Below are 13524 nucleotides of genomic sequence, written 5' to 3'. Positions count from 1 at the left end.
GTAGTGGACTTACCCTTTCAATCATGACATTTTCTATAATGGGGACTCCTGATTTATAGCATATTTTGTTAAGATCCCACGATCTGCAAGAGAGAAAACCATAATCAGTAATGATTAATGATCTACAGCTTTTGATGTTGTGAGCACAAGAAGCGTTTTCACGTCACGTGTCCGCGGTCCACTTACTTTCCAAACAGTGACACCTGGACCTTACTGGCGGACAGGGCGGCTTCCATGTGAACCAGCAAAGCCTCCTGGGTAAGAATGTTGGTGCCCTCTTCTTTGGGGGTCTGGATAAGCATCTGTGAGGTAAATACTGACTCCTCTCCCTGCTTCTCCCTGGTGTAGCGAAGCTCCGTGCTCACCCGACTGCCAGCTAGAAAACAAAGGATAAAGGATAAATTAATACTGCTTAGATAGATAGATAGATAGATAGATAGATAGATAGATAGATAGATAGATAGATAGATAGATAGATAGATAGATAGATAGATAGATAGATAGATAGATAGATAGATAGATAGATAGATAGATAGATAGATAGATAGATAGATAGATACTGTATATTCATATATTAGCACAGAATTTCTTTAAAGCACAGACACATTTGGATCCTATAACAAAGTGGGTTGTGTGTGTGTATATATGCACACACACTTACACAAGAACACACACATATATCGACCAACGCCCTTGGCCCTCGCCAGTGTTGGTTTTGAAGGCACTTCACACGAGCCAGTGTCTGGCCAAGAGAAATGAGTAATACAGCTTCTCATTGGCTCCTTCTGTGAAACAGATGTGCCCTGTTAGTTCAGAAAACCAGCCTTCTGATGCCCCAGAACCCTCTGCCAGTCTTCTCGGGCCAGCAGATATGTGTCGACAAAGAGAATTTGAACGCGCGATAAAAGATCACGACGAGTTATTGACTCACCATTGTTAATTTTTATAGACTGTGTCCACCTGTGAGGGAGTTTAGGTAAAAATAAGTTGACCGTAACTACGCTTTGTTTCAAAGTGAAGAGAAGAGCTGGAAAGGGCGGAAGAGCAAGAGGCAGTGGCGGTGATATGGCACACAGAAGTTGGGAACTGAAGACATCAAAGAACTTGGAGATACGAGTAGATAAAGCAAGGTAAATAGATTCAAGGAGAGATAAATATGGACGTCAGTGGCGGTGACGGACATAAAAGAGATAGAAAGAGGATGAAAAAAAAAACAGAGGGAGAGAGAGCTATGTTGTGCTGTGCGGTAGACTCCAGCCCCCTAATTACAGGAGGTTGCCCTGAAAAGAGTTTGCCAGCCTGGGGGATCTGTGCCTGTGCCAAGTGGACATGAAACATGCCGCGCTGGATCACAGAGGGCCCGTCTGCCCCTCTCGCTGTCCCACTACATGACAACCCCAGAGAGAGAAAGAGATGGAGGGAGGGGGAGAGGTGGGGGGGAGGTTGTGGTGGTTGGAGGGGTTTGGAAACAAGGGCTACCTCCTTCTTAATTCTAACTCTCGTCACTCTTTTACTCACTTTCCCGTCGCTGCACTCGATCCTTCCTGCGTCTATTCCTCTCACCCTCCTAACAGCTCCTGCCTCTGTCTTTCTCTCCATCTGTCTCCCTCTCTCTCTCTTTCTTTCTTTTTCTCTCTCTCTCTCTCTCTCTTTCCCCCACGCTCTCTTGCACCTCCCCCAGCCCGGAGCAGGCTCCTATAATTGATGTGGAGAAAAGAAAAAACAAACTATTCAGCCTACGCCGCGAAAGTGTGAGATCAGGTTAGAAACTCTGGGCCTTGGAGACGCAGTCCAATATTTCTAGGCTTCGCTTTCAAGGCTTTAATTACCTACGCAGGGGCTTGAGAATATAAGGTCACCTCGTTTATTTGCCGTCAAGGGTGACTTTTTTTAAGAAAGCGTCTGGCTTGTTGCATCCCAGAAGGAAAGAGGAAAACTCAAAATGGGACATGTTCTTGTTGGATATCCTTCGCACATCTGGTCCTACAAAATCTTTAAAGTCGACAAGTTTTTATAAAGCTTTTATTCCGAGGGAACCACAACAAAAACAATGTAGGGTCATTTCCTCAAGACTTTTGGAGACCATTGTTTTTAAAGAGTGCTGCTTCTTTGAGTTTATTTGACTTTTATTAAACAGTTTTCACTTGAGTTGCCCACGACTGCGCTCAGTTTCCTTGCCACACAGATTTCCAATCAAAAAAGGCTACTACCAAATGAAACCCTTTCCGTTCGCGGACCTCTTTGACATCTGTTAAACCTTTTTTGACATTTCGTATGTTAACCTCTGCAGTGTGGGGTTTTGATCCCAACAGGAACTGGGTGGCTCGGAGAGACTCTGGCTCTGTAATTACAGGCCTCCTGAAGTAAATTATAGCTATTTGTGTCTCGTTCCTCCCATCTGGACCACCCAGGCAGTCAGTCCTCTCTTCTCTCTCTCTTTCTCGCCTTCTCTCCTCAACCCCTGGTCCGGCCCCAACCACCCAACTCTGAGCTTCGCAGCTCCTCTGCTCGGCTCAACTCTGCTCAGTTCACCGCTCGCTCCAGAAGGAACCCCGTGCTGCTCTTTCTTGTCTGTCTTTCTTCTCTATCTGCTCTCTCTTCTCCTTTTCCTCCCTCTTTTTCCTTTTCTCCTTCTTCCTCTTTCTCACTCTCTTTCAATCCCCCCTACCCTCTCCCTGCCCTCAGCCTGCGCTCCACACAGCCTTAAAGAGACAGTTCCCGGAAATTTTCCCACCCTGGGAAGAAAGCGCCTTTGAGCGTGGAAGTTGGGGTTTCAACACCCCAGCGGCTGGTAATTTTATTACACGAGCAATCTTCTAACATGAATTATTAGTCCGTGTTTGGCAACGTGATGAAATGAAAAATAGGGAAAAAAGAGAGAAATGATCACAAATGATCACAACTCCATCTAAATCACATCCGCATTTCTGTCTTTGGGTGTTTTCGAGAAACTGAACCACCATCTTACAAATTTTAGCAAACAACTCTGCTCTGTTGGGTTCAACATGTGAATTCATTTACTAGCTTCACCACTAAAAGCACTTTCACAACAGTTACAACACTGGGAAAGTGAAAAGCAAATGAAAAATGTCATAACAAGCACTGACATGGTTTCATGGCCGTGGGTGTACAAATATAAGGTTTGTATCAGTGTGTAACTCTGTGTGTGCGCGCGTGTGTGTGCACACCGGTATAAACACTGGACCCTGTCTCCACCAACCTCAGTCATTTCCTCTCCACCTGACCCTTCCATCCCCAGAAGCCGAACACCCAGAATCCCCTAACTCGGTAAATTATGTGTGGCTTCTCACATCTGGCTTCTCGGACAGAGGCAAGGCCACCTTTAAAGTGCTGTGTTTCAAATGTATTCAATTCTATTCTATTCTGTTCTATTCTATTCTGGTTTCCTGGCTTACAGGCCTAGTCCCAGTTCCAGGCCATGCTAGGTCAGACCAGGCCACCTTCAAAGTTCAGTGTGGTAGATTAGCTGGATTAGGGGGCCTCTGAAAGGCCCCACGCTGCTATGGAGGAAGACCCTAGACGAAGAGAGTTGAAAGTGACATATACACTTTTACCTGCTATGTAACACGTTGGAAGTTACCTTTTTCTGATTCCCACAGCATGACCACTCAAAGAGAAATGGAAAAACATTTCCATACAGAACCTCCTTTCATAAAAAATAGATTTAAGGGAAAGAGGGTTGTGACCACCACAGAGTCGCAACAATATGAAAAGAGACAGAAAGCTATCCCTTGGCTGCCGTCCTCTATCCATCATTTAGTTTTTCTCACTCCAATAGAGGTCTTTTATCTCTTTTGATTTTCAGCAAAAGAGCCAATTGAGAAACTCATTCTCTTGCCCTGGCACCCATCAAACATCTTGGTCCTTTTGTCACATGTGGACCCACCAGAATCAGGACTGTGCCCCACTTTGGGTCCTCAGCCCGGCCCTGCCCTATGGCATTCCCTAGCCAGGGCACCGCCTAAAGCAGGCTGCCCCCAGCAGATGGGCCTTTCCTCCATACAATCCTTCAGTACAGCGGCTCAAGACTGAATGCAGACCCTTTTGTCATTCAACCCTTCAATTTCTTTCAGATGTTTCCCAACAAACAGCGGAATAAAATAAAGAGGGAGCATTTTTTCACAACAAAAGCAAATGGACCAAAACTTTCCCAGCCTGTAAAACAATGCCAGAGTTGGCTGTGGGAGGGTGAGGCTGGGGGCAAGAAAGAGAAGCTGGCACTTTGGTATCTTACCTATAGAAATACAGTGTGTGTGCGCGTGTGTGTGCGAGTATGCTTGTGTGTGTGTGTTTTTGTCTTCACACGCACGCTGTATCTGTTCATTAATTGTCAAAGACAGCTGTATTATTTTAGGGGGAGAAAATCCTAATTAATGTGTGAACACGAGAAAACAAAAATGATCAGTTTCAGTGTGTGTATGTTGCAGCTCCCATCATCATGAGAAACAAGCACCCTGAGATCACACCTTAAAAACAGTATAAAACAGCGAAAACAACATGAAAAATCAGTTTCACTTACATTCTATTCAGATGTGCCAGTGGTGTTAGCCACCACACATAAATTTCCACCAGGGTTGGCATTTAGGCACTTTCTATTTCCATATGTATAGGCTTGCCTCTGCTAATTATGCTAATCATGGGCAGAGTTGGCCACTGTGAAAAATAGTCACATTAGACACTCCACTGACCGCTAATACTGCTTAATGTGTGGTTGAAACATACATTCATCCCAGCCTGAAAGGCAAAATTTTTCCACGTTGCTGGTCTCATTCAGACGAGAAATGAATTTATTGAGCCCGAGAACCATTTCTTTTTTCCCTCCCAAGTACCAAGAAAATGTTCAGTCGCTCTCCGTCTCCCTCTCCCTTTACTTTTTATACTTTCATGGTGCAAAGACAGAGGCAAATGGTGCAAACTCTAAGGTGACTGGTGCCGCTTTATTTTCGCGCAGACCAAAGACAAAGGTTGCTCTTCAGCTGGGGAAGAAAGGGTGCCACGCTATATTGATTGAGTTTTCATTATCCTGTTTTCAGTCGCATTGCAGCCTTTCTCCGTATATTGCATTCAGTGTTGCAAAGACTGACAGTGCAGTGCTCTTTTTTTTTTTTTTTTTTTTTTAATAAAAGCTTTGGCACCAAAATGGCAGTTTAGAGTTATCACTGCAAATGTAGCTGTAACTTCAGCCTATGTGATGAATACTTATGTTTTACATTTTCTACATTGAAACAGACAGGTAGGGAGCAGCGTGTGTGTTCCCTGTATCATGGAAGCAAAAAGCCATGTGTCTGTCATATGCACATGTATCTATAGCTGCTCAATCTGTGTTTATTTGTTGGGGGGTGGTCTTGGTCTCACTGTTGAGGAGTGTGTGTGTTGGGGGGATGCTGAAAAAGGGGATGGAATGAGGGAAACTTGGATTGAAGGATGGCGGGAAGGGGGGTGAAATAAACATTTAGAAGTGACCCAGGTTGACTCTGGTCTTGTTTGTTCTCTCTACCAGTGAGGTCCTGGGCCCTGAGCGCTGGGAGTTTATTTATCTAGCTGGGGCACCACCGCGCACTATTCACCTCCAATAATGCCTCATAGAGCTCCCTTTCTCTGTCTGAACTGGGGCGCTGTGTGCGCTCCGATGAATTATAGCATTTACCTGCTGTGCCGCTCTGAGGTTTGTTTAGAGAAACTGCTCCAAACACAGAAATGCCCACGTGTGCATTCGCTCATTTGCGCAAACTCAGACATGTTTTCTCTCGTCCTTCTTGCTCTTTTAATCAATCTGTTTCGTGGCCTCTTCATATCTGCAAAAGCCCTTCTGATTTCATTGCTAGCTGGCTAAGCTAGCACTTCAGTGTCTGTGCATTCATGCTATATGGACTGTGTATGGTCTTTGCCTCCCCCTTTCCTATCCTCTTTTTACGTGGCCTCTTTATGGGACATGTGGTGCGCCTGCTATCCGGATAGGCCCTGTCTCACTGCACTCGTATTTGGACAGCTTGAGTATGTGTACATGTCTGTCATGCCTCACCCAAACTTTGCCAAGAAGGATGAGTTAAGTTAATTTAAGAGTAAACATCACCACTTTTACATGGAGGCCATTTCTTTCCACTCTTTCCCAAAACAAGCGTTTCAAGTGGGCCTTTGCAAAGTGGAATAATCTGAGCTGGGGCCTAAAACAATTCACCAAACACACTGCAAAAAAGAAATGAGATTTTAGAAAAAAACAAAACAAATCAAGCTTAAGCAAGAAACTCCACACCCTCTCAGAGTCCTTCACGGTGAGACAGTCTCACGCTTTTCATGTTTGTTCAAGTGAGACAGGCGAAAACACGGGCAAAAAAAAAAGTGTCAGCTAGCCATAAACCTTCCACCCTGTTCCTGCCCCATCCCCCACTGTCTCCTCTCATCCCTCTCTTCTTCCTGCACCTATCTTTTACGATCTCTCTCTTTTCTGCTTGTGGACAATATAGACTGGGTCACACGTTGCCCAGCTAACACCAACTTTCACACTCTCAAAGGTGGGCAGGCTATATAAGCGTAAACCATATAGGACAGCGTAATGTGTGTTTACAGAATGCAAACTGCATTTAGAGTGAAATTATGGGAATTTGGGAATTGAAGAACTATAATATGATTCAGACGCTTTAAAATTATAAAGAAAACATCTTCACATGGTGTTCATCCATTCAGTGTCATCCCTCAGATCTAAAGCCGCTCTCCAAGAAGGATATCCGACTCTGTTGCCACTAAAGAAGACCTGTGTGAGTAATTTCAGGTATTTTGTTGGGCGATGTCTGCCTCAGATTCTCTCAGTGACTGAGCAGTAAGCCACAAATAGTCCTTAATCCCCTTGTCAGACTAAACACCCTGATACTGGGCCTTTTATTCTCACCAACACAGGTGTGAGGACTGAAGGCATGATTAACCCTTTTACTTTCTTGCTGCATGTCCTCCGTGCAACTGCACAAGAATCCTCAAGGCAAACAAAAAGATACGAGTGAAGGCTGCCATGTCAGTACAGAGAAGATAGAGTGGAAGTGTTTTTGCTCGGGAACACAGGTACTAACTTCATTGACCTCCCTGCTCTGTCTTTCCCTGTGTACTCTCTCTAGACTGCACTGCTGTGCTCTGCTTCACAGTGTTTTGGTGCTGTAGGAGGGAGGAAGCAATTAAAAAAGCCCTGGTGGCCTGACTTCACAGAGCAGGCAGACAGACAGGTAGAAATATAAACAGACATACACAAAGCGCAGGCAGACAGTCAGGAAATTCAGGCGGGCAGGCCGACGGCTCGGCAAGCTGCGTGCAGCAAAGGTGGCAAAGATGACAAGTGTGTGTGCGTGGGTAGTGTGGGGGCAGCCTCTAGCATGAATATATGATGGGAAGCATATGCCCCTAACACACTGACACACACACACACACTCACACAGCTGACACCCTGATGGCAGTGTTAACACATACGGTGTGAATTCGCGGCTAGTTTATTCTGAACAAATTAGAACGCAAGTGTGAGAGCTTTGTTTATGCTGCAATCCGGAAGAGCTGTTTCCTAAGATTACTTGAATATGAGGGAAATGACTTGCAGCTATGCATTTAGAAATTCAATTTCCTCCAAGTTAAGATACGTACACAAAAACAGTCCAATAAAACTTAACAACTAATGTAGAAAAATATTTTCAGTGCCTTAATATGAAATCAGCTGTCTTATTAGAGAGCATATCATTCCTCCCTCTTCTGGCTTATGTACAATAGTGCATGTGTGTGTGCGTTCTGCATTTGTGTGTGTGTGTGTGTGTGTGTGTGTGTGTGTGTGTGAGAGAGAGAGAGAGAGAGAGAGAGAGAGAGAGAGACAGAGGGAGAACTAACCTCTCCTTGTTACCGAACCACTTTACTCTCCATTGAGGCCCTAGCAGCTTTGTCAATGGGCTATTGGTGGAAACAAGGCAGGCAGAAACTTTAGAAACATAGCCACGGCCTCTTAAAGGCACAGCATTCCTTTTCAGCCCCCCCTGTTCAACTCTCTCAATCCAACAGCAAAACAAATGGCACACAAACATCTAAACATCTCCTTTAATAGATGGATCTGCCAATTAGCTCGAGAGGTAATCCTGAAGCTTTACACTAACCAGAATGAAACCAAAGAAAAAGGAGACTGTGGAAATTCAAACTCTTGTTGCCGGCTTTTGTCGCAAACTCCGGCTTTCGCAACCACAAGCGACCAATTTACAGAGATTGTGTTGTTTTATTAATTGTGCCTGATACAGGAGCTTATTTAAATTCCTGTGCAAGTGAGGCGAACAGCCTCCAAACACTTCTCCTGACACCAGCAGTGTGGGATTTCTCCAACGCCTCCACACGGCTCCTGCGGGAGCCGCCTGTCCCCGTCCTCTAGTGACATGGTGGGCTTAAAAAACCCCATACAGTCTGTTTATATTCACCAACTGCTGTAGCGCTTTTAGAGTGTGCAAAACAGGTGGGTAAACTTCAGCTGCATTCACTTATATTTTTTCTTCTTGTGAGGAGAGGAGGAGGAGGAGGACAAGGAGGGAGGGAGGGGGGTTTTAGGGAGGTGGTGCCTGCTTGCCTGCCTGCCTGCTTGCCTCTTGTTGAATGGAATCCAAGAATAGTTAGGGACCACACAGGGAGCCGAGGGGGGAGGGGTCAGAGCCCTCAAAGATGGCTAACCATTCACACAGTCCATCTGCTGCGGGGATCAGCCCCGGCACTGAAAGCCTGGGGGTTTAAAAGGAATTTGGCCAGTGTGAAAAACCAAATAAAGCTGCTTCTACCCCTGAAAATGTACAGATAACCTACATCTAAAATGCACAGAGTGGGGTGGGGTGGGGGTGATGGGGGGCATAGAACTGCAAACAAAGTCATGCTTTTTGGATAAGTGGAAGATAGTATCTGCATGACAGGGAAAGTATTGTAATGCAGCCCTGTCAAATGTGTTTGGGTTTCTCAGGTAAACCGCAACTTATTAAGACATGAACAGACATGAGCAAACAACACCGAGCTTGCAGAACACAACATATACGCATCCACAATATACAGGAAACAGAACTACTGTGCACAAGGAAGCTAACACTTGATCTGCGAGCTGCTTTCATCCAGACAAACAACTTCAGGGCAGCTCCCACAAGTCCTATTCCTTGTTGCTGCTGAAGTCAGGATTTCAGCCAGACAAGCAGTCAGTCACTGAGCACCTAGTGCCCTCCCATGGCACTGGGATGACACTCACATGGCCACCCTGCATCTTCCCACCAGCCACTGTTGTCATTCAAACTCCAGTGAAACCCAGCGGGGAAAGGAAACAAGCTCATCAAAATGTACTATTACTCTCAGCTGACTGTTCTGGGCAGAAAGAAAAGCATAGGACCGACCTCGCAGAATGACGGCTTACTTAACCGAGGGGTCATGTATTAGCGTGAGAAATGGTATCAATACCAGCGTGCGTCTTGTGTTGCTGCTTCACAAAAACACCCATGAGATCAACAGAGATTTATTCAACTCACCTTCCACCCATAGCTGTTCGATGTCTGTTTCGATGGCTGCGACTCGGAGTCCCACAGACAGAGCCCCGAATACTAAGAGTCCAATAAAGAGGACCTTCCCACAGTGCCTCTGGATGTGGCAGCCCAGAGAGAACAGGAGGGCCTGGAACCTCGCCCGGATCCACAGAGGAGCTTTCTGACCTACCGCCTTCCCCTGGATTCGAAGCAGGAGGGAGGGCGAGAAAAGGATAGTATTATTATTACAATGTTACCAGACATAAATAACGCAGCATTGCACAACTGTCAATAAGGGGCAAGTTTCACAGCTTGTGCCTCTGTCTGTGTCTTAGTGTGACAAAAGCTGAGCCACAACTTACATCCAAGACACTGGATAACATCTGCATCTGTATTCAGAGAGAGGTGTCTTTCTCTGGAATTCAAGATTTGTATAAAATGGTGACAAGTTAAGGTGCTAACTGATGCCAGTGCTGTCTACCCTGAGCGAGCTGTCATATTCCTGCTAAAACCTGTGGCAATAATTTGTACTAATGTTAAGCTTTTAGGGGAAACTGGATCCTGGAAGTTATAACTTAAAGAGTCAAGAGACAGAGACAAACAGGAGCTTAAAAAACACAATTTTCATCCACGCAGATCAAGGCCATGAATTCATGAAAGCTACAGTAACAGTGACAACAACAGCTGCAATTTCAGAGAAAAGCAATGCTGTCTCATCAAGAAGCTGTCCCTCTGTATTAGACGCCTTGTATGAATCTGATCTTTTACTGAGTTTGCATTACTTTCAAGTTATCACCACATGTGTCCTGCTGTTGAACAGAATATTAGCAGTAAACTAAACAGAAGCCTTGTTCAATCGCTTTTAACTGATAAATACTAAGAGAATGAGCCGGAGGCAAGCAAGAGTTCCAGCTGATATCTAATTCCCTGCAGTCATTTACATTGCACATCTTTTTCCTCTATTTTGTGAACATCACTGTTAGAATCTTTAAATTAGGGCCAACCATTCGGTCCCGGCGCTACAAATGTCACTGCTGCAGAGGACATTGCACTGGTGTTGTGGTTTCTCTCAGCAGTGCTGAAACACGTCCAAGCATCCGGGCGGTCCAAAGATGCTTTGTCAGATCAAACTCAATCAGTGAATTCCTTTACAGGACCCACCACATTTCCAAACAGACCCCGGGCCAGTGCGCTCTCCGCTGCCTGCACAAAGCCAAAAACACACGCACAACACGGCGGGGAGATGGGAACAAACGCTCAGTCCCTCCCGGTGGCTTTAAAACAATAACAACAACAACAACAACAACAACAATAATAAAATGAATGAAGTGCCCATTCAGACAAACAGCAACGTTAGCATGCTGCCAAATATGAAAACGCTTGTTATCACTTTATTCCAGTGGGCTCCCAAGATGTCATGCAAGCTCAGACTTCTATGAGGGTTTGTCCTGGTAAACATAAGGTACAAGGTTCTCTATATAAAGCCCTATAGTCGTTATAAACTGTTAAACTGAACTACTCTTGATTTCACTCTGGACTCCCTCGGGGAGCTCTGGTGGTCCCCGGACCCCGGTTAGGGAGCTGCTGCCTCAGCCTACATTCCCACATGCGCCCTCAACTCCCGATTAGATAACGGCTAAATGAAAAGCTGCCTCTGAAGGCTTTTCATTCACATTTGCCGACTGAATGAAAGCTGCCTTCATAGTACATCCGCACTATACTGCGAGCATTGTGTCACCTTTGAGATCTGTTTAAGTGCGAAAGCAGCGTGGCAGTAGCTGGGTCTCCGGAGTAAGTCTGGGTTCGCAGGCGGCTGGGAGCGCGTATAACTCGGGGGTAAATCTCCATAGACGCCGGCCCCTGGGACCCCGCGATCCGAGGCCATAGTCCAAAGAGGGTGAACGGGGCGCTGAGCGAAGCGGCAGAGAATCGGTGCGAGTTCAGAAAAAGCGACAATAATCCAACATAGACGGGGAGCGCATCCAGCACCGCCGGCGACAAGTCAGGGGAACGTTTTCTAGTCTTCCTTGGAGCCAAACAAGTCTCGAAACTCCATCCCAACATTATGCGCCGAAATCCGTATAGATCCTTCAGTCTTCATTCGTCCCGATAGTTTGTGAAACGACGTCTCAGAGAGGAGTAGTAGTAGCTGTAGTAGTAGCCGTAGTAGTAGTAGTAGTAGTAGTAGTAGTAGTAGCCTATGTCTGAGCCGTCCGTGTCAAGTCTAACTCCGATCCCGTAGCGGTAACATTTGGAGAAGTTCGCCTCTCGGCAAATCCTGAAAAGGGAGGTTTGATGGAAAAGTGCTCCGGCTCCCATTGGCCAAGGAAGAGGCAAATTACTTTGCAAACATCGCCTATTATTAGCTGCTAAGCAACAGCTCACCAAAGTGGAGAGAGAGGGGGACCACCCAGGCTGCTGCTGCCTGGGCTGGAGGGGAGGAGGGGAGGAGGGGGGAGGGAGAGAGGAACTCTTTCAATAAACTCTGCACAGTCGCGCGCGCGCGCGCTCTCTCTCTCTCTCTCTCTCTCTCTCTCTCTCTCTCTCTCTCTCTCTCTCTCACACACACACACACACACACACACACACACACACACACACACACACACACACACACACACACACACACACTCGCTGCCTGCCCGCCTCACTTGCTCTCTGAACATTATTCCCAGTGGCCTGGCCTCTCCAGTTTGTAAGAAGCAATCGCACATGCCATCTATTGATATCACAGCGGCACGCACGCACGCACGCAATTTTCAGCTTTTCTGTTTCATCAGCACGGGCCAATCGGTGACAGGAAAAAAAAAAGTTAATTCAGCTTTTTAAACAAGAATGTAAACATGTGATTCATTTTTTTTTCTTTTTTGTATGGGAGAATTACAGATCTTTCAACACTTTTCACATCACCTCAGGGCATCTCATGTTTGATGATGTTTTGGAGCCTCGCATTCGTTACAGAACGCCCTAAAAAGACATTTATACCCTCTGAAGTCTTTGCTGTGAGTGCACTTCGTTAAAGGCAGCTGTGGGGAGATATGTGCCTGTAGGTTTTTTAGCACTAACAGCTGTAACCTCAACTCTTGTGGCCAAACGCTTCTAAAAGTAGGCTGATAGGCTTTCTTACACCCTAGAAAATATGACCTCTCGTCCCTGTAAAATTACCCTGAAAAGATGAATTATTCCACACAGGCATCTTTTTCATCAACACCTCAGAGCCGCCTGGTTCGGTGCGACACCCTTATCTCTGTGGAGACTTTTGGAAGGTTTCCATGTCTTGCCATGCATGATTTCATGGGTTCAGAGAGCAGTTCACCTAAGAACAACATCTGAGAAAGAAAGAAAGAAAGAAAGAAAGAAAGAAAGAAAGAAAGAAAGAAAGAAAGAAAGAAAGAAAGAGGCTTCTCAGACCAGATTGTTTCCTAATCTCTGAAAAAAAAAAAAGAAGAAATCTTGTGTCTTGGTGGTTTGCTAATGTAAGCCCCCATTGGCCCCACTCACAACAGTATGGGGGTGAGGAACAAACACTTCTCTGCCTAAACACCAACCTGTGCTGCCGCCGACAGCATTTGTCAGGTGGCTGGTGCCACTTCGAGGCCCTCTTGGTGACTGTAAAACAATTTGAAGCTGAAGTAAAGCAATTTGAATGCAGGCGTTGGTGCTGTGAGTTCATTCTGTTTGTGACAGCAGGTTGAATCAGGGTCATAACCCGATGCTGAGCCGTTACGTCCATCATCACTGTTTACATGGCCTGGAGACGGAGGACGGGAGAAGCAGGCTGTGGATGTGTGGCGGTGTCGCTATCACAGGGACTAGAGATCAGTATCCACATGATGTAGTGCATCATCATAAGGTGATGTTGAGTCGTAGTTTGCAGCACAAACACACAAAAGAAAAGAAAATCACACGAGTAACAATAATCATCTGAGTCACAGTGAGATAATGATTAAATATATACTATATTTGTAAATGCTATGCTGTAGGGTCAGGGGTCAGCTTCCCG

General features: G+C 45.7%; 1 protein-coding gene across 1 annotated transcript in view; it reads right to left on the bottom strand.

The window, feature by feature from the left end:
• ptch2 (patched 2) overlaps positions 1-11497 on the bottom strand; it is a 28217-nt gene extending 16720 nt beyond the window's left edge. Inside the window, exons 1-4 of the mRNA XM_070973326.1 lie at positions 11260-11497; positions 9528-9720; positions 187-376; positions 14-83 (exon numbers count right to left, since the gene is read on the bottom strand). Of these exons, the coding sequence (XP_070829427.1) occupies positions 14-83; positions 187-376; positions 9528-9720; positions 11260-11406 (600 nt within the window). The 5' untranslated portion in view covers positions 11407-11497. The remainder of the gene's footprint in view (positions 1-13; positions 84-186; positions 377-9527; positions 9721-11259) is intronic.
• Positions 11498-13524: the final 2027 nt, after the last annotated feature.

Source organism: Chaetodon trifascialis, chromosome 11 (assembly GCF_039877785.1).
Source record: "Chaetodon trifascialis isolate fChaTrf1 chromosome 11, fChaTrf1.hap1, whole genome shotgun sequence".
NCBI classification, from domain to species: domain Eukaryota; kingdom Metazoa; phylum Chordata; class Actinopteri; order Chaetodontiformes; family Chaetodontidae; genus Chaetodon; species Chaetodon trifascialis.
Note: the sequence above shows the minus strand (reverse complement) of the source record. Positions and strands in the feature narration are given on the sequence as shown.